At 40.1% G+C, this 25,028-nt stretch overlaps 1 protein-coding gene across 9 annotated transcripts in view; it reads right to left on the bottom strand.

The window, feature by feature from the left end:
* LOC124280663 (cellular tumor antigen p53-like) overlaps window positions 1-24,401 on the bottom strand; it is a 58,937-nt gene extending 34,536 nt beyond the window's left edge. For 2 of the 9 annotated variants that reach the window (XM_046716643.1, XM_046716645.1), the window contains exons 1-2: window positions 24,332-24,401; window positions 14,215-14,401 (exon numbers count right to left, since the gene is read on the bottom strand). In XM_046716643.1, coding sequence (XP_046572599.1) covers window positions 14,215-14,255 — 41 coding nt within the window. In that variant the 5' untranslated portion in view covers window positions 14,256-14,401; window positions 24,332-24,401. Of the gene's footprint in view, window positions 1-1,701; window positions 1,858-14,214; window positions 14,487-24,331 lie in introns of those variants that run through there. The other 7 variants (XM_046716648.1, XM_046716649.1, XM_046716650.1 and 4 more) reach the window with 5 other exon arrangements.
* Window positions 24,402-25,028: the final 627 nt, after the last annotated feature.

Here is a 25,028-nt window from a genome sequence, read left to right as displayed (position 1 = left end):
TGAGAAGGACGAAACACCTCTGTAAGAAATGTATGATTCTGACCAAGGGGTAAGATATGTCACAGGTATTTCACAATGTAATCCACATGACTTGTAATTTTGTATTCCGAATCAACTAGCAATAATCATACAGTTAAAGGAGTCAAGTTCATTATTACAGAGCCGTTATGTGCACATCACAAAAGCATGTGATGTATTTTGCATCATAATCATGTTAATTGCACAACCATTCAATGTTGAACAGTAACTACCTGTGTCCTCCACACATTGCACCACAACCATGAGGTATAATATCAATATTATGCAATTGCAGCCATTTGGAAGCTATAGCAATTTCAAACAATCATACAAGTATTTAGCAGAGAAACAGGTTCTCACTGATGTGAAATACACCCTACAGCCTAAAGCAGTCAGGTTTGGAAATGCAAAATTCTGCAAAGATATATGCACCTTCCCAAACCTTTGAAGGACCTTGAAACCATTCACACCTTGTACATGTTCTAAAGCTCACAATGTTCAGGAAGAAGGCAAAGCCTGCACATACACACAGGAATGTAGGTCACCACTTGTGCTTCATTCATGATCGTAGTATACCTGGAAAGGGGTGGGTGTATCTAAGAATGCAGAGCTTGCTAACAGCTAAAACTGAGCTGCTCATGGTTGCAAAGGTTGGACTACCCATTGTGTGAATCAGAAATGCAGCATATTAACAGTAAATAGATGCAATGGCTTGCTAGGCAGCATTTTTTTGTAATAGCTTCAAATTGCAAGTGTATTACCTATGTACAGCAAATAGTGGAACTTATAATGTAAAAGAAAATAGTAAGGGCGAAAAGAGTAGGAATATAAACTGGTCCACATAGACATAAGGCTCGTAAAAAATCATACAATCAAGAACACAATTAACAGCAGATCTGAGAATGTGAAGCATTTTGTTGGACTTGATAAATGAAAATGTATGTTGCTTTTATTCATGAATAAAGCCTGATCTATGTTTGATTATCACATCATAATATTCACAAAACCACTCTATAAATAAATATACAGATTAATTTCCTAATCATTCGTTACAGTAAATATCATCTTTATAATTTGACTATATGTTGTTTGAACTTTCAATATTAGATTATTTTGATTGAAAATGTAAAACCTTCCAAATTCAACAAGAGAACTGACTGCAATCTGCTAAATACCATCAAGTTTAGGAATTCCTATACTCATATGAGGGCAACAGAGTATGAATAGCTTCGATACTTGCAACAATATATATATATATGAGTACTACAGATTTAGAGATCATATTAATTACTCAATATCTACACAATATATAAATTAAGAGTAAGTCTGGATAAATAACGGGTGTGCACAAATGCTTCGTTTGAAAAAATATCACGAAATTCCTTCTGCATCCGTGTGCATGTTTTGTAAACATTGCATGCACGTGCTAACGTCAAACCATCACACTTAATGCATCGAACAATAAAGCTTGATGAAATTATGTCACCTTATAGTATTAACTGTGTATTAACTGCATGATGCACACTTGAAACTAGATGTTCAAAGTGACAACAAATTGTATGGAAATCGCAAACATGACATCGGACAACACTCAGAGAAAATGGACGCCATGTTTAGTAAAAATCTTTGAGGGTTTCCATCAAATAAATCGATCAAACGTGAACGATAAGTAAGAATACTTACGAAGATGTAGATTTAGTTGTGCAAGCTGTTGCTAAAAGTGCAATCACATCACACACAGTAAGTGCCAATAGATCTCCAAATAATCGGTCAACAAGTTGTTCCTGATTTTACCGCTAGTCATTACCCACGTGCTGATCGAGAAATGCTTTCAATGCTAATAGTCTCAACAAATATTACTACGCCAATGTTTCCGTATTGGCTGACGTAGAATAAAGCGTCTCAGCACATCACTTTGCTTTTGTGTGCATCGTGAGCATATTGTTGTCTAACATTTTACTGTAATGCCTTTTGATACAACAATACATATTCTAATTAACGAAACAATGGACTATTTTCATTGACCGCGGAGAAACAGGTGCGCGCTGTTAACAGGTCATTAGGCCGTGCACGCTTTGGTCTTTTGTTCCAAGAGACGATATGTTTACAACAAACTTAACTAATCCGTTAATCTCTTATCACATTTTAATTATGTTGTTTTAATAAAGTGACATTAATTTGCACGAACACGATAATCACCTTGTGATTCAGATCACGGCGAGAGGTGTTTGGCGCCTTTTTCAAAATGGCGGCTCCCACATGTTGTCACTTGTAAGACTTCGTTCGTTTGTATTGAAGAATATTCAGCGATTTCTGGTCACTTCAGGACACTAGACATGAACTTTTCAGAGCTGTTTAGACAATCACATCATCTGTGCAAATTTTCGCCTGATGGCAACTACTTGGTAAGAAGAATACACTATATTTTTACTAAATTCTCGGCTGTCAAGTTATGTTCTTGTAATTTCGTGATATCAACAAACGTTTGCACGGTCGGTTTTTGTTTGTAATCTAAGAGAAACGTGTCAGTATATCAGAGAAACACGATCGGTTTAACTGATTTTCACGTTTTTAAAGGAAACTGGTAATCAGTGTATTCGAATGTGACAGTCCAGTGTCAAGTCACAACCCAGCGTGTGCATCCTGGAGTGGATCAACCTGGATTTGTTTCGATTTGAATTAAAACAACAGAACAAGCACTGTAACAATACTTTGTACAGTGGGATGGTAAAAGTTGATTTGATCTCATCAAATTAATCAAACTATTGTAAACCTACACTACAGAACAGATGATAGTCAAGCTTCAAAGTTCCAAACAAGTTTTTCATGGCAGTGTTTGTTATCATTATGAGAGAACTGGGCCAAAGACTGTTTAATATGTTAAATGCGATCTACTTTTGTCACATTGTACATACAACTTTGAAATATAAAAGTATTTTACTGAAAGAAGTCCGATTCATGAGGAATAACATGTCAACTTTAAAGGGCAATAACTCTTGTTTCATTACAGGCATCAGCAACAGACTACAGACTTGTGGTTCGAGATGTTGAGACATTACAAATACAACATCTCTATTCCTGTCTTGACAGCATCCAGTGCATTGAGGTAGAACAATGATAATTAATAATTTAAAAAATGAATAGTTGATAATTATTTAAAACTTAAAAGTTTTTATTTTCTAATTTTATTTTGTTATTCTGTTATAAAATCTGTTCTTCATTAGGTATTTTTTAATAGATCCTATTGCTTTTTGTTGTTTCAGTGGTCTGCTGATTCAGATTTCATTCTCTGTGGAATGTTTAAAAGAGGCATTGTGCAGGTAAGCATCAGATTATTTTATGCATTATTTATATTTCCTATGAGTACTACTCAAGACATACGTAAGTCCGGGTTAGAATGTGCCTTCAGTAACCCATGCTTGTCGTAACAGGCGACTAACGGGATCGGGTGGTCAGGCTCGCTGACGTGGTTGACATGTCATCGGTTCCCAATTGCGCAGATCGATGCTCATGCTGTTGATCACTGGATTGTCTGGTCCAAACTCGATTATTTACAGACCACCGCCATATAGCTGGAATATTGCTGAGTGCGGTGTAAAACTAACCTCACTCAATCACTCACTTACTCAAGACATACATAGATAATTGTGAAAAACTGATGTTTAGATATTAGATCATTGATCGAATAAATGTTTTGACTAAAAATTGTCACAGATGTTAGTAACGAAAGATCAATGATACATGTTCTTGCATACTTCCTATTTCTCCACTTGAGCTTCGATACCTGTCAGCATCATGCCAGTGGATGCCAGCAGATGCTACTTTTTTGTTACCCTTACTCCATTACTGAACTATGTAAAATAAGGACTGGTTGTCTTGGAGACGGTGTGCAGTGTGTGATGGGATTATCCATGTTAAGCTGCACATATCAGTGACCTAGCAGAACAACACACAGAATAACAGACACAAACATGCATGCTTGTTGCATTGTAAGTGCAATAATCGTAAATATAATATAAATAATTAAACAATCTTAAACATCATACAATGTTCCAGGTGTGGTCCATGGAACAGCCGGAATGGAATTGCAAGATTGATGAGGGTTCTGCAGGGCTGAGTGCTGTACGATGGAGCCCTGATGGTCGACATATACTCACAACAGCTGATTTTAATGTGAGTAAACCACATCCTAGATTAGACTTTAAATTGGCCATGGACAGCACTTTCATATAATCATTGGCCATGGAAAGTACCTCCATATAATCATTGGCCATTGAAACTATGTTCATATAATCATTGGCTGTTGAAAATATGTTCATATAATCATTGGCTGTTGAAAATATGTACATATAATCATTGGCCATGGAAAGTACCTCCATATAATCATTGGCGATGGAAAGTACCTCCATATAATCATTGGCCATGGAAAGTACCTCCATATAATCATTGGCCATGGAAAGTACCTCTATATAATCATTTGCCATGGAAAGTACCTCCATATAATCATTTGCCATGTAAAGTACCTCTATATAATCATTTGCCATGGCCAGTTGAAGTACCTCTATATAATCATTGGCCATGGAAAGTACCTCCATATAATCATTGGCCATGTAAAGTACCTCCATATAATCATTGGCCATGGAAATTACCTCCATATAATCATTGGCCATGTAAAGTGGAAAGTACCTCTCCATATAATCATTGGCATTGGCCATGGAAAGTACCTCCATATAATCATTGGCCATGTAAAGTACCTCCATATAATCATTGGCCATGGAAAGTACCTCCATATAATCATTGGCCATGTAAAGTACCTCCATATAATCATTGGCCATGGAAAGTACCTCCATATAATCATTGGCCATGGCATGGAAAATAAAGTACCTCCATATAATCATTGGCCATGGAAAGTACCTCCATATAATCATTGGACATGGAAAGTACTTCTATTTATAATTATTGCCCTTGGAAATTACTTCTATATAATCTTTGGCCTTGAGAATTACTTCTATATAATCTTTGGCCTTGAAAAGTACCTCTATATAATCTTTGGCCATGTAAAGTACCTCTATATAATCATTGCTCATTGAAAGTGTGTTCATACAGTCACTAAGTCTTCATGTAACATATGTTCTATTTGTGATTACACTTCCTCAAGTGGAAGTCGCGGTAGCTGAGTGGGTTAGGCGGCTGACTTTGTGTGCCTGATTCTGAGGGTGTGGATTCGAATCCCAGATGGAACTCAACCCAACAAAAGTACTAGAATCTGTACTTTACTGAGAAAGTGTAATCCCAAGTATAACATTTGTTACAGTTGACCACTTTCTAAATGGCGTTGTGTAATCACTAAGTTTTCATATTTTCAATTAAGAGCTTTATAGATATATTGAAAAGTTTAGCCTGAAGTATAGCCTGAAAGTTAGAAAGTTAAACCAAAGAGCATGAGAATGCTGCTTTCTGATTGGCTAATGTCAATTTTTTGATGGTAATTTATTGATTGGACCAAGTTTGAGAGAGGTCTGGCACGATCGGTGATGGAATGTCTTCAGTTGTATGTGTAGCAGTAGCAAGCACTTGGATTGGTCAGTCTTTGATGATGGAATAATTCACTACCTGGCTCCCTTACTTCGTTAAACTGGGTTGGAACTGGGAAAGAAATATCTGTCAGATGGCAAAATTATTTGATCACACACTGGTTTGAAATAAATGCCATGATAAAAGTCATGATCTAACTGCTGATCCAGTTGAAATCTATCACAGACCTTGTGATCTTTCTGTCTGAAAGGTTTTTCTTAATGAAATACAACCATTAAATTGATTAAGTAGATTTCATGTTTCCGCTACCCAGCAACTTCAACTTTGGTTGTATCAATAGCTTTGGATGAAATTGTTGCATCCAAGCATGAGTGTGTCTTCATTTCCTTATAATAGTTTTTATTACCATAAATCTGCCAGTAAAACCGTATATGTGTTAAAAGTAATATTTTATTTCTGAGGTAGGTCTATGCCCTGGTACTTCTTGTCACCATGCCTGAAGCTTGGCATGTATGGGGTGGAACAAGGACTGGTCAGCTGGGAGTAATATTAATGTATCTGAGAATGGTACTTGTTGTCACCCTGCCTGATGCTTCGCATGTATGGGGTGGAACAAGGACTGGTCAGCTCGGTGTAATATTAATGTATCTGAGAGTGGTACTTGTTGTCACCCTGCCTGATGCTTGGCATTAATGGGGTGGAACAAGGACTGGTCAGCTGGGTGTAATATTAATGTATCTGAGAGTGGTACTTGTTGTCACCCTGCCTGATGCTTGACATGTATGGGGTGGAACAAGGACTGGTCAGCTGGGTGTAATATTAATGTATCTGAGAGTGGTATTTGTTGTCACCCTGCCTGATGCTTGGCATGTATGGGGTGGAACAAGGACTGGCCAGCTGGGTGTAATATTAATGTATCTGAGAGTGGTACTTGTTGTCACCCTGCCTGGTGCTTGGCATGTATGGGGTGGAACAAGGACTGGTCAGCTCGGTGTAATATTAATGTATCTGAGAGTGGTACTTGTTGTCACCCTGCCTGATGCTTGGCATGTATGGGGTGGAACAAGGACTGGTCAGCTGGGAGTAATATTAATGTATCTGAGAGTGGTACTTGTTGTCACCCTGCCTGATGCTTGGCATGTATGGGGTGGAACAAGGACTGGTCAGCTGGAAGGGGCATATGCACTTTGGTGTTCGAATAACAACACATTTATTGTTCCAAAGCTGCAGCTGATTACTATACTTTCAAAACAAGTATCAATGTTATTTCCAAATTAACATAAGCCCCCAACTCTGAAACTAGTGAATTAATGAAGGGCTGGTGCCATTTCCTTGTGGACTTCCACCTTTTCACTAGGCAGATAGAAACCTTTTACCTGATCATTTTCCCTGACAAGTGAAAATGAAAATGAAAAAATCATTTCGAAAGACGACTTATTCCGAAGGGATCACATTTTAGTACCGTATGGTAATGAACTATAACTTGAACGCCATTTACCTCATGACAGGCAGTAAACATGACGAGGGCCCCTCCCCATGACAAGGGCCTTGTATTATAACAGAGCCCTTCCCCCTTCCTTGATAATCAGTCCCTTTCCAGGGAATGCTATATGAATACGTGATAGCTTCCTGTAGTGTGTAACACATGGGCGTGACGTGACACTGCTACCCCGACACGGTGGCATGAATTGGCATGAGATGCATATTGATATGATTTATGGAATTTTTTCACGGGGATGCTTTGTATAATTTTACCTTAGTTGAGATGTTATAAAAAATGCTAAGTCTTTTGACGGATTAGTGTCAGTTGAAGGTTTTGTATACTTATCAATGTCTATGCTTGTCCCAGATTGTTTAGTTGCTATTTGTGAGTATGTTCCAGCTAGAGTCGTGCAGTTTAGTAACAGGTGTTTCCAGTTATACATTCAGTAGATTGTGGGTATTAAAATGTAAGAATTCTGAAGAGAGTGTGGGTTTGAATCCCAGATGGGTCTCAACTAAAAAAATACTCGAACCTGTTCTTGACAGAAAAAGTGTAATCTCAAGTATGCAAACAATGCTCTGAATGAACACAATGTCGTGACATATGCAAGAGTTGTCTTTCAGATAATGTAGAAATTAAGCATGGAAATAAAGGGGCAGGGTAGGAATATAGTTCTGTTTTCTCAAATCAGCAGAAATAATCTGCTACAGAGTAGCAGTCTACCTGGTAAAAAGTGGTAACTAGTCCACAAGGAAATGTCACTAGCCCTTTATGAATGTTACCAGTCACAGACTAGCAGGCTAACATTAATTGTGTATGTTAGCTTGTCATAACCCTAACTATACAACTTTGGTGCTCCTTCAGTCAGAAGCTGTGACAGCAAACATGAATACCTCTCCATAACATCGGCCAGTGTCCGTTATGACCGAGTTTGTTTTGATTAGATAATTTTTAGAATCTTAGAAATTATTTTCTTTCAGTTACCTGCCCCAAACTGCAAGTTAAGAAAATGACTGTAGAAATGTTTTGTTTGTTTTGTAGCTTCGAATCACTGTGTGGTCTCTCGTTACCAAGTCCGTGTCATACATCCGATACCCCAAACAATGTGAAAAAGGTAGGCTTGTTCAGATTTTCGGTAAAAGTCGGTAATACCCATTAATTTCATCATATTATATTTCATCTGCGTCTGTGTTCCACTGATCTGCTGCTGCTGGTATGACAGAAAGGTAGTGTTTGTCCACTGTATGATTCAGGTGTAGACTTTAGCTATGGCGGGAAGTACATGGCGCTAGCTGAGAGACGGGACTGCAAGGACTACGTCAGTATCTTTGCCTGCAGCACGTGGGAACTGGTCAAGGTGAGCATCACACCACATGTATAAGGAAGATAAAGTATTTAAATATGTAGGCATATAGTTTTATCCTCCCGTCATGTATTTCAGATATATGAAACAGATCTTGAAGTGGTTCTATTTACACCACTTCAAGATCTGTTTTTGTTATTTACAGATTTTCATCATTTTTATTTTTCTCGTTTTCCTTGAAACGATTCAGACTTAGTCTTAAAAGGGAGGCGTAGGTTTCGTTTCCGGAGCACAACTTGAAAACCTTATCAATATCTTTCTACAAGGCTTGGCAGACATATCAAACAGATCTTGAAGTGGTGCCTTTTGTTGTTTACAGATTTTTGGCATTTATACTTTTCATGATTTCCATGGAAACGACTTAGTCTAAAAAAATTCAAGTTGGAGTTTCAGTAACTGTCAGATGATTTGTTCTTTCAAATATGTGGGGGCCGGGGGGGCATTTGTCATCTTCTGATTACTCTTGTCTTGATTTCCATGGAAACGATTTATACTTAGCCTCAAAAGGGAGGGGTGGGCTTGGTTTCTGGAGCACAACTCAAAAACTGTTCAATATCTTTCAACAAAACTTGGTAGATATATCAAACAGAACCTAAAGTGGTGCCTTTTGCTATTTGCAGATTTTTGTCATTTTATTTTTCTTGGTTTCCATGGAAACAATTTGGACTGAGACCAAAAAATCAAGTTATGCTTTAAGTAACTGTCCGATGATTTGTTCTTTCAAATTTGTTGGGGCCAGGGAGATTTTTCATCTTCTGATGACTCTTGTCTAATGATCTAGAGTTTTACAAATGTGGAATGATATATTTAGTGATGAAAATACTGAAATAGGCCAACAGGAAGGGAAAGAACACCCTGACTTTTTATATCTCCATAGGGCTTGAAGAGGCCTAAAGTCAACATTTGTCTTGAAAATGCTATGAAAAGACCATTAATTACTCCCAAACCAAACCAATAATATTACTCTTTGTATTCAAAATACAATAAACTACAGTTATGTTGAACGGAAAGGGACCACACTTTTCTGCTAAAATGTACAAGTTCCTCGCTTTTAACTTCAAGTGCCTTGCATTTGTTTAGTAAAAATCTGTACACAGGCTTCCCTTAACTTCTACAATGCTTTATTACACCAAATTATCATGGTTCTACATACATGTATCTACAATTGACAAAATAAGATAAAATCTGCAATGGGTGATTAACAATATGGTCAGAGTGAAATATTTTGTCATTAACTCGATTTATCGTCTTTGTACATCGCAGCATTTTGATACGGACACAGAAGATCTGGCAGGGTTGAAGTGGTCTCCTGATGGCCGTGTTCTGGGTGTGTGGGAGTCGCCTGTCAGTGTAAGTTACAGTTCCCTCTCAGACTTGTATGTTGTTGCTGCAGGGTGCATCTCTGTGAAGATCTGACCACCTCTTCATGAGAGCATGTAACAGGGGAATGTCCTGATCAGCGAGTCAGTGAATTGGACATTATATAGTTGTGAATGTTTTACACACCTGTCATTCCTGCTCTACAACCAATGGGAAGTACTGCAGAGGGGAATATTTGTCTGTATGGACATTCTTTGGAACTGTGTTAAAATGAAATTTTAATCATTTTAGAAAAGCTAACTGCTCAAATCCTGCACATCCTTAATAGTTTAATAACAGCAATGATTGTTCACTGGGTTTACGGGACACAACTGTCTATGGAGTGATGTCAGAACTGATTTGAATATTTACAATGTTATACAAAACGTGCCTGTTTGAGATAATTACAATGTAAGTTTCACTTGACGTCAATAACACAAACTAAGTAGTCCTAAGGGTCTTGTGTTAGCCTGGCACCAACTGTAGGTCAGTGTTTAAGCCTGTGCATGGACAAAAACTCCCACAGACCAAACATAAAGCTTTTTAGTACTAGCCCCTTGAATAGTGTGTTTGCCTGCCTCACAATAAATCTTGGTTCAAATCTCTGCATGGACATTGTGTAAAGCTTGTTCAATGCTGGCTTCTTATCTTAAGGCTTACTGTTGTGGCCATGCAGACGGGACCATTTGTATACAGCTAAATCTCTAGATTTGATCCATTTCTGTCATAATGGACAAATATAAATTGTTAATGTTATCCAAGTCCAGAAATTATGAAAATAGTTACTTACGTTCCAAACACTAGATTTGGTATTATAAAAGTGCTTCGTTTCACACTGCTAATTCACCATGGAAAGTATGCAGTATGATTGGTCATTACAACAGGCCACAATGTAACTGAAGACATAATGTTTAGGAGGTGTTAATTATCACCTGTGTGTGACTTGCTGAACTGCTAGACTCTGACCTAGTTGAGGTAATATGAGGGATGTATCAGGTTATGCTTGCAATGTATAGACATGAAGTGATGCCCTTGTGTGCCCCCAGGGGTGGGTGGGAGACATGGGGTGGTGGGAGACATGGGGGTGTGTGGGGGGTGGGTATATGGAGGGTGGGGTTGTTTCCTGGAGGTAACATGGGGATGCATCAGGTTATGCTAGCAATGTATAGACATGAAGTGATTCCCTTGTGTGTCCCCAGGGGTGGGTGGGAGACACTGGCTGGTGTATGGGGAGGTGGGTTGGGAGATAGGGGTGGTGTATGGGGGTGGGGGTTGTTTCCTGGAGGTAACATGGGGAATGTATCACATTATGCTCACAATGTATAGACATGAAGTGTGATTACCTCGTGTCAATTGCGCCTCAGGGTGGGGGGTGGGTGTATGGGGGTGGGGTGACACCTAATCACAGCCCCAGTGGGATGGCTGAGTACTTGCCTCGTACTCCAGAATCAGTGACACACAGCTATTCAGCTTGAATATGTATTGACGGTTTGTTTCCCTGGCCATGCCACAACAACTTGTCAAGAAGCACATGTTTGTCTGTTACAGTCAGCAATGTATTGTTTGGTTTAATCATTTGTTAATTATTACTTTTATGTAAACTTCAAGGGTAAAATGCTGGCACATCCGATGGTATTAGTTATTCATGATATTCATGTTTGTAAAGTGAGCTACAAAAACAAGAAAAGACGAGTTACATGAAGGATGTGGATGATCTATATCAGCTGGACAGCTTTGGTAGCAGAAGCAGACGTGAACCACAAACACGGAGACATTTCCCCGAGAATATAACATCAAAGAGGAAGGTTCTTTTTTCAGGTTGTAAATATGTTCTATCATATATCCCCCGTGGCAGCCTGGGTGGGGGTCCTTCAAGTGGCACTTATTGTACACTTGGTGATCTTAGCGTATAGCACTTTGTGTATTGATGTATGCATTTGACTTTGATGAACTGAGATTGTCAACTGCAGGTTTTGCTCTTGACTTTGTAACTGATATACATGTTCTTCGAGAGTGTTTGAATCTGTAATAGGTTGTGTCATTATTAAACTGTGCATGAAGAAACCAAAAGTGATATTTCGATCACTCAGATACTAAACTTAGGTGTTAAATTCTTCGTCTATGGACTCAAGAACTCTGTGAAGTCAATAAATCTTGTATATTTATGTGAGTTGTGAAAGTTTTACTACCAGTTGTCGGTCTCTGAGCAGGTACAGGTCTGGAGAGGCTACATATGCCTGACAACTAATGAACTAGCTAATCCTGATGGTGTAATGAAGTATTGTAACTAATTAATGCCCTCGTTAACTTGATAGTGTCATGCCATGTCACAGATATGTTAATTATGTTGTCTGTGTAGGTACGACTGATAGATTGGATTAGGTTAGTGTAACGACATCCAGCACAGATCTGTTGATTACCTCACTGTGTCAGAGTTAACAGCGACTTAGATAACTGCTATTGGGGGGATTAGATAGTATCAGTCAGACGTTTATAGATATGTCAACGACGTAATTACATGCACCACTCAAGCAGTACTGCACTTGTAAACCGAGCTTAACGAGGTCATCACCTAAATAAGGATGTCAGTCTCACACTCACTCACACTCACACACACACACAAAAAAAACCCCAACAACAACAAAACAAAACCAAAAACAAAAAAACAAAACAAACACAGACACAAAACACACACAAACACAACACAACACAACACACACAGAGCTGTCAAACATAACAATATTCTTATATGGGTACGTACTGATATCATGAACCCCAAATATAATGATATTCTTATATCAGCGTTCAAAGTACCGGCCTGCCCGTCTGCCCGGGACAGGTTATTTTCAACACGGACTGCCAGATTCTCAAATTCACCTGCCCGACGGTCGGGTTAAAATTTAGACATGTATATGAAGATATTTTATGGTCAGGTAAGTTTTGGTCAGGGCTGACAAGTTTTTAATCTAACCAGTCCTGTGGTCTGGCTGAAATTTTTGGGAGTTTCATACCCTGCTTATATGGGTACATACTAAAATCATGTCGTACCCCAAACATAACGATATGCTTATATGGGTACATACTAAAATCATGTCGTACCCCAAACATGACAATATGCTTATATGGGTTCGGGCAGTGGGGTAGCCTAGTGGTTAAAGTGTTCACTCGTCCCGCTGTAGACCTGGCTTCGATTCTACGAGTGAGCAGAATGTGTGAAGCCCATTTCTGGTGTGTCTCTCTCTCTCTTACCAATATGCTTATATGTGTACATATTGAAATCATGTTGTACACCAATGATAACGATATGCTTATATGTGTACCTGCTGAAATCATGTCGTACCCCAAACATAGCAATATACTTATATGGGTACATACTGAAATCATGTTGTACCCTAAACGTAACAACATACTAAAATGGGTACACAATATGTCCCTCCACCCCACCCACATGACACCCAAATAACCCACATGACACACCCAAATAACACACCCAAATAACCCATGTGACACACCCAAATAACCTACACGACACACCCAAATAACCCATGCCACACCCAAATAACCCACACGACACACCGAAAATAACCCATGTGACACACCCAAATAACCCACATGACACACCCAAATAACCCACGTGACACACCCAAATAACCCACGTGACACACCCAAATAACCCACGTGACACACCCAAATAACCCACGTGACACACCCAAATAACCCACTTGACACACCCAAATTACTCACATGACACCCAAATAATGTTACCTCCACCACTCTCACACAGCGCACCCAGATAGCCCAAATGACACACCCAGATAATACCGCCCCCCCAACCCACAACACCTAAATAATGCTTCCATCACGATACCCATGTCACGATTCAATACAGAGCACAATACCTATTTTCGTAGCATTATTGCATAAATTTAGTTACATTTTGAACATTAATATTACATATTTTATAATTTTCCATGAAAAGATCAACATTTTTTATTCTCAGAGATTAAAAAGTTCTAATTTCCCATCTTTGTGCATGAAAAATAATCATTTATTACTCTCATAACATAAAAAAACATGGTACAATTGCAAAATGTAAACGATACATATATTTAAACCGATACTTTCAAAACTAAATATCGATACAGTTTTGAATGTATCGATAATTGTATTGTCTTAAAGAAAGTATCGATGCATCGTGGCATCCCTACAAAACACACACTGCAATAATGCTAGGTCCAAACCCCCCACCCCATAACACACCCCAATTACACCCTTTGCGTGTACCCACATGGACACACACCTCCCCACCACTCCACCATAGCTGTACCCGGTGATGTCCCCTCCCAACATGGCCAGCCCCCACCTCCACAGGTGCTACCCTGGCACTACAGGTAGGTATACCTGCTCTTCCTGTTGTTGACACATGTAAACAAATCCACACAAAGCTGAGGCTCACCTGCATCCAGGGTTAAATGTATACGTGGCCATCTTGTACATAGGGCAGTGACGATAGAAGGACGGATGATCTAGAGGATAAGTCCACTGGTTTCAAAACATCAGCTGTCAAACTTTGTGGTTGCTATGGCAACCAGGTGAGATGGACGGAGAAGAAATCCTGCTTTGTGTGTAGATAGGGTCAGCACCTGTAATTAAGGATAAAGACAAGTGTGTAAGCCACTGGTCAGATGAGCCCCTGCGGTCATCCCAGTCTCTCCCCCCAACTTGCTTTCAAGGGACGAGTCGGAGAGTGTTAAAACTGGAGGTTGTTATTGTACAGGTCCTGGTTGAGTGATCTGCACATTTGTTGTGCTTCGTTGGTTCTGTAATCTTCTTCAGCGTCAGTTTCGAGGAAGTTGGTTCCGCTAGCCCTCCAAGATGTCTTGTGTTATAATTCCACCTATTCAGATTTGTCTTTGCAAAATGATTCAGTCAGCTGTGTGGGGTCATTTTCTGTGAGCAGTGTCTGATTTAATTGATGAGGAAAAGTTTATAGCTTGTCTGGAGAGGGGTTGGTTTTCAGATAAAGGGATGTAATTAGAATTTCTGGAGAGTCTTTTATATAAGCCAGGCCATTTGTGTCGTCATTTCGAAAGATGCTGTACGTCTTTGTTCACTAACAAATCTTGTAATGCCAGCTGCTGTATCAACGTGTTAAAACAGAACCAAGTCGAACTTTTGAAATTTATGAAAGTTTAGATTTTATTAGTGGAGGTGTATGATTGAAAATCTACTTATTAGAGCTTTTGTGAATTTATGACAAATGCGCAGCAATTCATTGCTTCATGCCGAGAGATGTTTCAATATGTCTACAGTGTACAGTTACAGTGAAGTTTATAAACTGCCACAGAATAAGGACTCTACACTGACTGTAAATAAGAAATATGCTTGCTGATGGGAACTAGACTAGAGAAACTGACATAAAGGTGGCAGTGGGATATTGTGGGTCACTGGATTGTCTGGTCCTCGATTAGCGACGTACTGCAGTAACATGTCGAGAGTGTTTCATTAAGCAACAAACAAATAAATAAAATATTATGCATTTCAGAATAAATGAGAGACAGAATATCACTGGCGTAACTCTGGAATAAAAGAAACTAGTTGCTGTACGTGCTGAGTGAGTGGCTCGCTCCAATGTCGGTCATATGTGTGGAAAACACAAGTTTGTGATTTTTTGGCTAAAAGGCAGATTCCTCTGCCACATTCCCCCTTAGAGGGGCGGTGGGGTAGCCTAGTGGTTAAAGAGTTCGCTCGTCGTGCTGAAGACTGGGATCGATTCCCCACATGGGTACAATGTGTGAACCCCATTTCTTGTGTCCCCAGCCATGATATTGCTGGAATGTTGCTAAAAGCAGTGTAAAACTAAACTCACTCACTCGCTCCTCAGATGTTAGTAGCCTGATGTCACCAGACCACTGGTGAAAGTAGCATTCAAGCGTACATGCACTGATTCACTTGTCAAGTATAAATTTTTTTTAATGCAGTCATAGGTTGTTGTCAATAGTCATTGTGTACAGTTGCTTGAATATAATCAAATTTGTCAATTATTTTGATGTGACTTTTCTCTATTATGGCAACCATTGAAAACTACAATTAGTGAATGCTTGGATTTGATGAGTTGTATTACCCTATCAAGAAATAGAGTCAATCAAAAACATTAATTGCAAAGCAGTTCGCGCATGACAAGAATTGACTTATTTCAGTTGGGACACAGTTGAGTTTTACACAGAATGAACTGATTTTGAAAACTGTATCACCAGAGGAACTTTATACATCACTGACTTTTGTAGTAGCATAATTAGAATATGTTGGGGTAATAGGTAATAATTGTATTTCAAGTTGTTCACAGACATTGATTACTGGGCTTTCTGTTTCTGATGACTGCTCATGGAGAAAATGTATTCATTAAACATGTTGCTGCTGTTCGTTAAGTTTAGGTCCGTTTATCTGGTGTGTCTTCAATCTACTTTGCCAGTTTTCTCATTAGAGAGTGGAGAGCGTCAGTGATAGTGTAGATCTTAGGATGAACTAATGGTGTTGTACTTGTTCATTTTTTCCACTTAATTTATTTCCTAGAACAGCTGTCTAATATGTGCAAAGTATTTCTTTGAAGAAAGTTGTCTGATATAAATAGTTGCATCCCTACATCTTAGAGACTGGAAGCTCTGTAGACCGAATGATGATAAGAGTTGGTTGTGGGTACCCAGCCTGGCATTATCTCGCGTGAAACGTGAATGAACTATTTCTCCCCATCAAACTTCATAGAAATGTGATTTTCCCAGTTTGCCCTGTCTCTCAGTGGAGTAGCTGAGCATGTTAAGTTTCTGATAAAGAAAGATCACAGAACGCAACTATCAACTATAGAATCGGGTAGATATAGATAGGTTCAAAGGTCATGTGAAATCAGCCTGTATTGTTCTGTAGATATACCAGGGTACATTTATCTGATCTCCGGGGAGAAGAGTTATCTCAAGCTATGTCTCGTGTCACGGAGACAAGGGAGGAGGCCATTACAGCTTCTAAAGGAACATTCATATGGCTGGTGTACTAGTCGGGGGATAGTGTGGTAGTCGGGGTAGGGGTGGGGTGGTAGTCGGGGGGATGGCATGGTAGTCGGGGATAGTGGGATAGTTGGGGGATAGTGGGTAGTCGGGGGATAGTGGGTAGTCAGGGGATATTGGGGATAGTCGGATAGTGGGTAGTCATGGGGATATTGGGTAGTCGGGGATATTGGGTAGTCGGGGGGTAGTCAGGGGATAGCGGGTGGCAGGGGAGGGATAGTCAGGGGATAGTGGGTAGTCGGGGGTAGTCAGGGGATATTGGCGGTAGTGGGATAGTGGGGTAGTCAGGGGATTGTGGGTAGTCGGGGGTAGTCAGGGGATAGTGGGTAGTTGGGGGATATTGGGGGGGTAGTCAGGTAGTTGGTGGAATAGTGGGTAGTCAGGGGGATAGTGTGGTATTTGGGGAATGGCGTGGTAGTCGGGGGATAATGTGGTAGTCAAAGAATAGTGGTAGCCGGGGCGATATTATTATACTAAAATTGGTACAGCGCCAATATCCAGCTCAGCTGCTCAAAAGCGTTTTGAATTTCTCTCGATCATTGGATGTCCTAATTCAAATGGCACATCATGTGGTAGTCAGGTGAATAGTATGGTAGTCGGGGGAATAGTGAGGTAGTCAAGGGAAGAGATTGGTAGACAGGTGAATAGTGTGGTAGACATGAGAATACTGTGGTAGTCAAGGGAAGAGATTGGAAAACAGGGGAATAGTGTGGTAGACATGAGAATACTGTGGTAGTTAAGGGAAGAGATTGGTAGACATGGGAATAGTGTGGTAGACAGGAGAATATTGTGGTAGTTAAGGGAAGAGATTGGTAGATAGGGGAATAGTGTGGTAGACAGGTGAATATTGTGGTAGTTAAGGGAAGAGATTGGTAGACAGGGGAATAGTGTGGTAGACATGGGAATAGTGTGGTAGACAGGAGAATACGGTGGTAGACATGAGAATACAGTGGTAGTTAAGGGAAGAGATTGGTAGACATGGGAATAGTGTGGTAGACAGGGGAATAGTATGGTAGACAGAATACTGTGGTAGTTAAGGGAAGAGATTGGTAGACATGGGAATAGAGTGGTAGATAGGGGAATAGTGTGGTAGTTAAGGGAAGAGATTGGTAGACATGGGAATAGTGTGGTAGACAAGAGAATACTGTGGTTGTCACAGGAATAGTGAGGAAGTCAGGGGATATAGTGTGGTAGACGGGAATAGAGAGAAAGGAAATTTGAATATGCCAAACGGAAGAATGAAGGATGTGGCTAGTGAGATGCTCTTGTCGTTCTATTGAATTTCCCAGCAAAACCTGCTGCTTGACTTTGGGAAAGAGTGTGATCAGTGTCCTCACAATCAGACTTCAGATAATAATGGTGCTTGGTTGAAAACTCTTGCACTACAATTAAAACCTATCCATGAATTGGCAATATGTTAAGTTATGGTAAGCACATTTAGCTAAAGCACTGTTCTCACTCCTGATATGTTGTCAGTGTTCAAGGTCAGTTATATCGGTTATCCCTGACAAACCTGGTAAAAACACAAAATGGCCATCCTGGGGTCATGAATTCAGAGGTCAAGGTCACTGAGCTATTTCACATGTTTACCATGTTTTTAAGTGGTCAAAGGGTTTTGTCTTATGATACGATCGTTGTGCTATGACTCTGATAAAATATGAATGATTTAAACAATTTTTCAAAAGCCTGAGGATCATGTTTTGTTTGTAAATTCCAGTACAAGATGCTAATCTACTCTCTGGATGGGCGTTGCCTAGCAACCTACACAGCGTATGACTTTGCACTTGGCATCAAGAACATTGCGTGGTCTCCGTCCAGTCAGTTCCTCGCCATTGGCAGCTACGATGAAAAGGTCAGTACTGTGTCACTTGGATTTCCAGAAGTAAACTTCTTCATGTCATGATGACTGCCTCTGTGGTGTAGTGGTATGAACGTTCGTCCGGAGAGCGGAAGGTCGTGGGTTTGATACCCGACTTGTGTCAACCGACTGCGTCATACCAAAAGACATTAAAATATGGTACTTGTTGGTCCCTGCCTGGCGCTCGGCATTAATGGGTACAACAAGGAATGGTCGGCTCGGAGTCAGTATACTGTATCTGAGTGGGGTATTCATGCTTACCTGCGGCATGGTATCTCAGTGGGCTAGCACTATAAAACCAGCTTAAGTCAGGGCTAGTACAAGCAGCCGCACATACACATGCATGAACGTCGTCATATGAGTGAAATATTCTCAAGCACGTTAAACGTTAAACCCAATTTCACCTCGCCTCGCTCGCCTCGCCTCGCCTCGCCTCACCTCACCGTGTCATGACAGGCGAAATTTATTAATATTAAAGTCAGGTGGCTCCTAACTTCTTGTGAGTAGTGTAAGTCAGGCAACAATCAAAGGTACCGCTCTGAACGCTGAAACACCTTCATGACAGTCGGACACAACTTTCTGTCTGTCATCCCATTGTTTGGAGTCAAGCCTGAGAGTCTTGAATGTTACAAGATTTGGGGCATCCATAGATTCAGATACCCTTGAGGAGGCCTGAAGTGGTCCTAACCCTAATGTTACAAGATTTGGGGCATCCCTAGATTCAGATACCCTTGAGGAGGCCTGAAGTGGTCCTAACCCTAATGTTACAAGATTTGGGGCATCCCTAGATTCAGATACCCTTGAGGAGGCCTGAAGTGGTCCTAACCCAAATGTTACAAAATTTGGGGCATCCCTAGATTCAGATACCCTTGAGGAGGCCTGAAGTGGTCCCTACCCTAATTTTACAAGATTTGGGGCATCCCTAGATTCAAATAGCCCCTAGAGGATACCCTTGAAGTGGTCCTAACCCTAATGTTACAAGATTTGGGGCATCCCTAGATTCAGATACCCTTGAGGAGGCCTGAAGTGGTCCCTACCCTAATTTTACAAGATTTGGGGCATCCCTAGATTCAAATAGCCTTGAGGCTTGAAGTGGTCCTAACCCTAATGTTACAAGATTTGGGGCATCCCTAGATTCAGATACCCTTGAGGAGGCCTGAAGTGGTCCCTACCCTAATTTTACAAGATTTGGGGCATCCCTAGATTCAAATAGCCTTGAGGCTTGAAGTGGTCCTAACCCTAATGTTACAAGATTTGGGGCATCCCTAGATTCAGATACCCCTGAGGAGGCCTGAAGTGGTCCTAACCCTAATGTTACAAGATTTGGGGCATCCCTAGATTCAGATACCCTTGAGGAGGCCTGAAGTGGTCCTAACCCTAATGTTACAAGATTTGGGGCATCCCTAGATTCAGGGCATCCCTAGATTCAGATACCCCTTGAGGAGGCCTGAAGTGGTCCTAACCCTAATGTTACAAGATTTGGGGCATCCCTAGATTCAGATACCCTTGAGGAGGCCTGAAGTGGTCCTAACCCTAATGTTACAAGATTTGGGGCATCCCTAGATTCAGATACCCCTGAGGAGGCCTGAAGTGGTCCTAACCCTAATGTTACAAGATTTGGGGCATCCCTAGATTCAGATACCCCTGAGGAGGCCTGAAGTGGTCCTAACCCTAATGTTACAAGATTTGGGGCATCCCTAGATTCAGATACCCTTGAGGAGGCCTGAAGTGGTCCTAACCCTAATGTTACAAGATTTGGGGCATCCCTAGATTCAGATACCCTTGAGGAGGCCTGAAGTGGTCCTAACCCTAATGTTACAAAATGTGGGGCATCCCTAGATTCAGATACCCTTGAGGAGGCCTGAAGTGGTCCTAACCCTAATGTTACAAAATTTGGGGCATCACTAGATTCAGATACCCTTGAGGAGGCCTGAAGTGGTCCTAACCCTAATGTTACAAGATTTGGGGCATCCCTAGATTCAGATATCCTTGAGGAGGCCTGAAGTGGTCCTAACCCTAATTTTACAAGATTTGGGGCATCCCTAGATTCAGATACCCTTGAGGAGGCCTGAAGTGGTCCTAACCCTAATGTTACAAGATTTGGGGCATCCCTAGATTCAGATATCCTTGAGGAGGCCTGAAGTGGTCCTAACCCTAATGTTACAAGATTTGGGGCATCCCTAGATTCAGATATCCTTGAGGAGGCCTGAAGTGGTCCTAACCCTAATTTTACAAGATTTGGGGCATCCCTAGATTCAGATACCCTTGAGGCCTAAAGGTACCCTGGGTCCCTTCATTCCCAACACAATCTTCTGACAATCTGTGACCAGGGCTTGCATGAAGACCACCAACCTTCTGATGAGTCAACTTCATAGCTTCTCCAAAACAGAGAGATTATTGCTGGTGTTCATTTGAAATTTGCTCATCTTTAACATTTGGTTGATGGGTGTGTGACATGACTTTTCAAAACTCGTCATTGTCTGTGGAGAATATCTTCAGTGTTATTGCAAGTTTCTAAGATATTTTTTCACAATCTGTTTTTTCCAAAGATGCGTCATTTGGGCCTATTGTCACTCAGTATACTGTAAAACTCCAATCATAATAACGTGTTAAGTTTGAAGACATATCAGGTGTCACAGTTTTATATCCATGCGAAGGTTTTACACCAGGTTTTAAGAAAAACACATAAATTTTCCAGTGACTCTTATTGACGTACAAGGCGATGTTTGTCTCAAACTATATGTCTTTAAAAGAAAAATGTTCAAATGTTTGAATTTTCTGTGAGCATGACATATAAGCCACATCTATGGTTGAGAAGATTGGTTTGCTGCATTTAAACCTGATGCTAGTGTGAGGTCATGTGACCCTAACCGTAATCATGTGTGTCAAAATGAGTACCCGGGCTAAGTAAGAAGGGGTTTCCGATTTCACGTGGTACTCCCTGGAAATGAATGTTTGTGTTACGGCCAGTGGCTGGCTATGCAGCTTGAACATTGTGACTGTTAAAAGTGGTTTTATCAGCATTGTCCTGCGTAACTCGATCCTGGTACACTGGAGACTCCATGGTCGGAGGAAGATAATAACTTATAACGGGAGAACACTGCTTGAGATCAGGTGTCTGTTTGTGTACGCTTGCTGCATACCGTTACTTCAAAAACTAGGTATTGTGTGAGGGGAATATCTCACCACCTAGGAAGATGGCGGTAACTTTTGTTATGGTAAAATATGCAGTAAAATCCGAGTCCAAGCTATCAGCTATCGGAGCCTAGGGCAGAGGGTGTATTTGATATGATAGATATATATCCGAAAAGTTTATTCAAATTACTTATGCCTATGATTTTATCTTTGAAGATACTAATGTGTTCCGACAGCTATTCATTTGTGGTAGTATGTTGGCGTATATTGTAGGTATCATAGTTGCTTGGTAGGAATTTGAAAAGATTTTTGTGAAATCTTGGCTTAGTTGTAAACTTTGGTGCACAGTGAGCAGAGGCATGCTGACTGAAACTACAACAGAAATGGGCAGAAATGTATGAAAATAAGCTTCATTATCATTCATAGATTATTATTATTATTACATTTTGAATGTTCTTAAAATGATTAGGTACCGTATATGACTGTCCATAAGCCGAATTTTGAGGACCAAAAAAAAAGCAGTCTGTAGAAGGGGGTCGTCTTATCCATGGGTTACGCTTTCGTCAAACTTTTTTCCAGGGGGTAAGAAAACAACATCGTATCACTTCGCGTATTGGTATTTTAGGAGCTGCATTAGCATTTTACGTTCAATTCAACAATATTTTGTTAAAAGCATGCTTTTGAAGATTCTTTTATTTCTTAAATTTGGAGGTATTTTAACATTTTACTGTAACAATGCAGTACAGTAATTTAGAGCTAAGCATAAAAAACCTCTTTCTCTTCACTGGCCCTTACAGTTAAATACCAGCTGTGATTTTGCTGGAATATTGCTAAAAGCGGTGTAAAGCTAAACTCACTCACTCACTACAGTTAAATACAAGGCCATCTTATTGGGTACAAATATATAAACATCAACTGGAAGTTTTCATTCTGTTTGGCGAATTGGCCCCGATGTATGCCACATAGAGCCATCTGGAGCTAATAAACAGGACTATTTTCTATAGTTCTAACAACTGTTCATTGATGACAATTGAAAAGGATTAACCCAGCATGCCAAGATAATGTCTTGAGTGGTTGTATCATTGCTTTCATAGCTTGACATGATTTAAATGCTGTAATTTAGTTTTGAAAAATTGACCGTTGCCGTGTTGAAAAGAAACTGTTGAAAGTGAAAAAAAGAGAGATTATTATAAACTGAGTTGACCCTGACATGTAAGTGTCCCTGATTACAGTTTGACTAGTATCATTAGATTATTATTATTACATTATTATCATTAGATTATTATCATTAGATTATTATCATTAGATTATTATCATTACATTATTATCATTAGATTATTATCATTACATTATTATCATTAGATTATTATCATCACATAATTATCATCACATAATTATCGTTGGATTATTATCATTAGATTATTATCATTACATTATTATCATTAGATTATTATCATTAGATTATTATCATTAGATTATCATTAGATTATTATCATCACATAATTAACATTGGATTATTATCATTAGATTATTATTATTACATTATTATCATTACATTATTATCATTATATTATCATTAGATTATTATCATTACATTATTATCATTACATTATCATTAGGTTATTATTATTATCATTACATTATTATTATATTATTATCATTACATTATTATCATTAGATTACCATTAGATTATTATCATTAGATTACCATTAGATTATTATCATTAGATTATTATCATTACATTATTATCATTTCATTATTATCATTACATTATTATCATTACATTATTATCATTACATTATTATAAACAGTGGTAGGAAATCCTGGTCAGCAAGTATTGTAAAATAAAGTTCACCAAACAAAGTTAATTTTGACAAGCCATGGAGACAGAATTTTGACCTCTGTATTGCTTTAATGTGATGGTGCAGGACAAAGTTGTAGATAAGTCAGCTTTGTCTGGAGACAACACTGTAGAAAATGCTATTTAAAGAAAATGTCTCCAAATCCTTCAAATGTTGTTGACATTTCACCATAAAAAGCACATTTCCCAATGTAGGGTTTATCTCAGGTGAATAAAAACAAAAACAGTTATCTCCTCACAGGTAAGTCCCTAACAGGATACCCTTACATTGATGGTGGTGACCCCTCTCATATCTCAACAACATCAGCATTCAGGGCACACATATCAGTGTTTGTCCACCAGTTGCCACGGCGATAGAGGCTTCAGTCACAGGCAAGCCTGGACCGGTCAGTAGGTGATGGGTTATCTTGACCGGGTCTGTGTACCCACAGATTTCTGGTAAACAGCACATAGAAGTAGATATGTGCCTTTAATGGTAAGGGTATAGTAAGCTGTACCGGAATGTCAAGTCCTGAATATATGTCAATATCATACAGGAGGTGATATTGACTGGTGTCACTTCATGTACATAGCCCTTAATATGCTTGTCAACAGGTGGTAGTGAGAGTGAGAGGTGCGATAACTGTCGTAACGTACATGGAGTAATATAGGAGTACTCACCGTGGCATCTTGTCCTGGTGGCTGAGGCTAGGGGTATGGGTAGCTCGGTCGCTCGAGCAGATAGGACGACTTTCTAGCGAGCTATTCATGCATGCTCAAAAAGTGGATCGTGTATCTCTGTATTGGTGGTGACGAGCCTCAGCTGTCATCAGGAGGTGGATCATAGGATATTGAGGAGTACGGTAACTGTTTGGAGGAGTGGGTGATCTCCATGTGGACTGCTGATGAGGAGCAAGGGGGGTAGTCTTAATGGGGTGGAGTGTTGGTGGAGCAGTGTGAGGGGGGTAGTCTTAGTGGGGTGGAGTGTTGGTGGAGCAGTGTGAGGGGGTAGTCTTAGTGGGGTGGAGTGTTGGTGGAGCAGTGTGAGGGGTAGTCTTAGTGGGGTGGAGTGTTGGTGGAGCAGTGTGAGGGGTAGTGTTAGTGGGGTGGAGTGTTGGTGGAGCAGTGTGAGGGGGTAGTGTTAGTGGGGTGGAGTGTTGGTGGAGCAGTGTGAGGGGGTAGTGTTGGTGGGGTGGAGTGTTGGTGGAGCAGTGTGGGGGGGGTAGTGTTAGTGGGGTGGAGTGTTGGTGGAGCAGTGTGAGGGGGTAGTGTTAGTGGGGTGGAGTGTTGGTGGAGCAGTGTGAGGGGGTAGTCTTGAGTGGGGTGGAGTGTTGGTGGAGCAGTGTGAGGGGGAGTAGTGTGAGGTGAGGGTGGAGTG

The sequence above is a fragment of the Haliotis rubra genome, unplaced genomic scaffold, assembly GCF_003918875.1.
Source record: "Haliotis rubra isolate DU_JTF1 unplaced genomic scaffold, ASM391887v1 Scf271, whole genome shotgun sequence".
Taxonomy (NCBI): Eukaryota; Metazoa; Mollusca; class Gastropoda; order Lepetellida; family Haliotidae; genus Haliotis; species Haliotis rubra.
The sequence above is the reverse complement of the archived record's forward strand: the minus strand, read 5'-3'. Positions and strand labels throughout refer to the sequence as shown.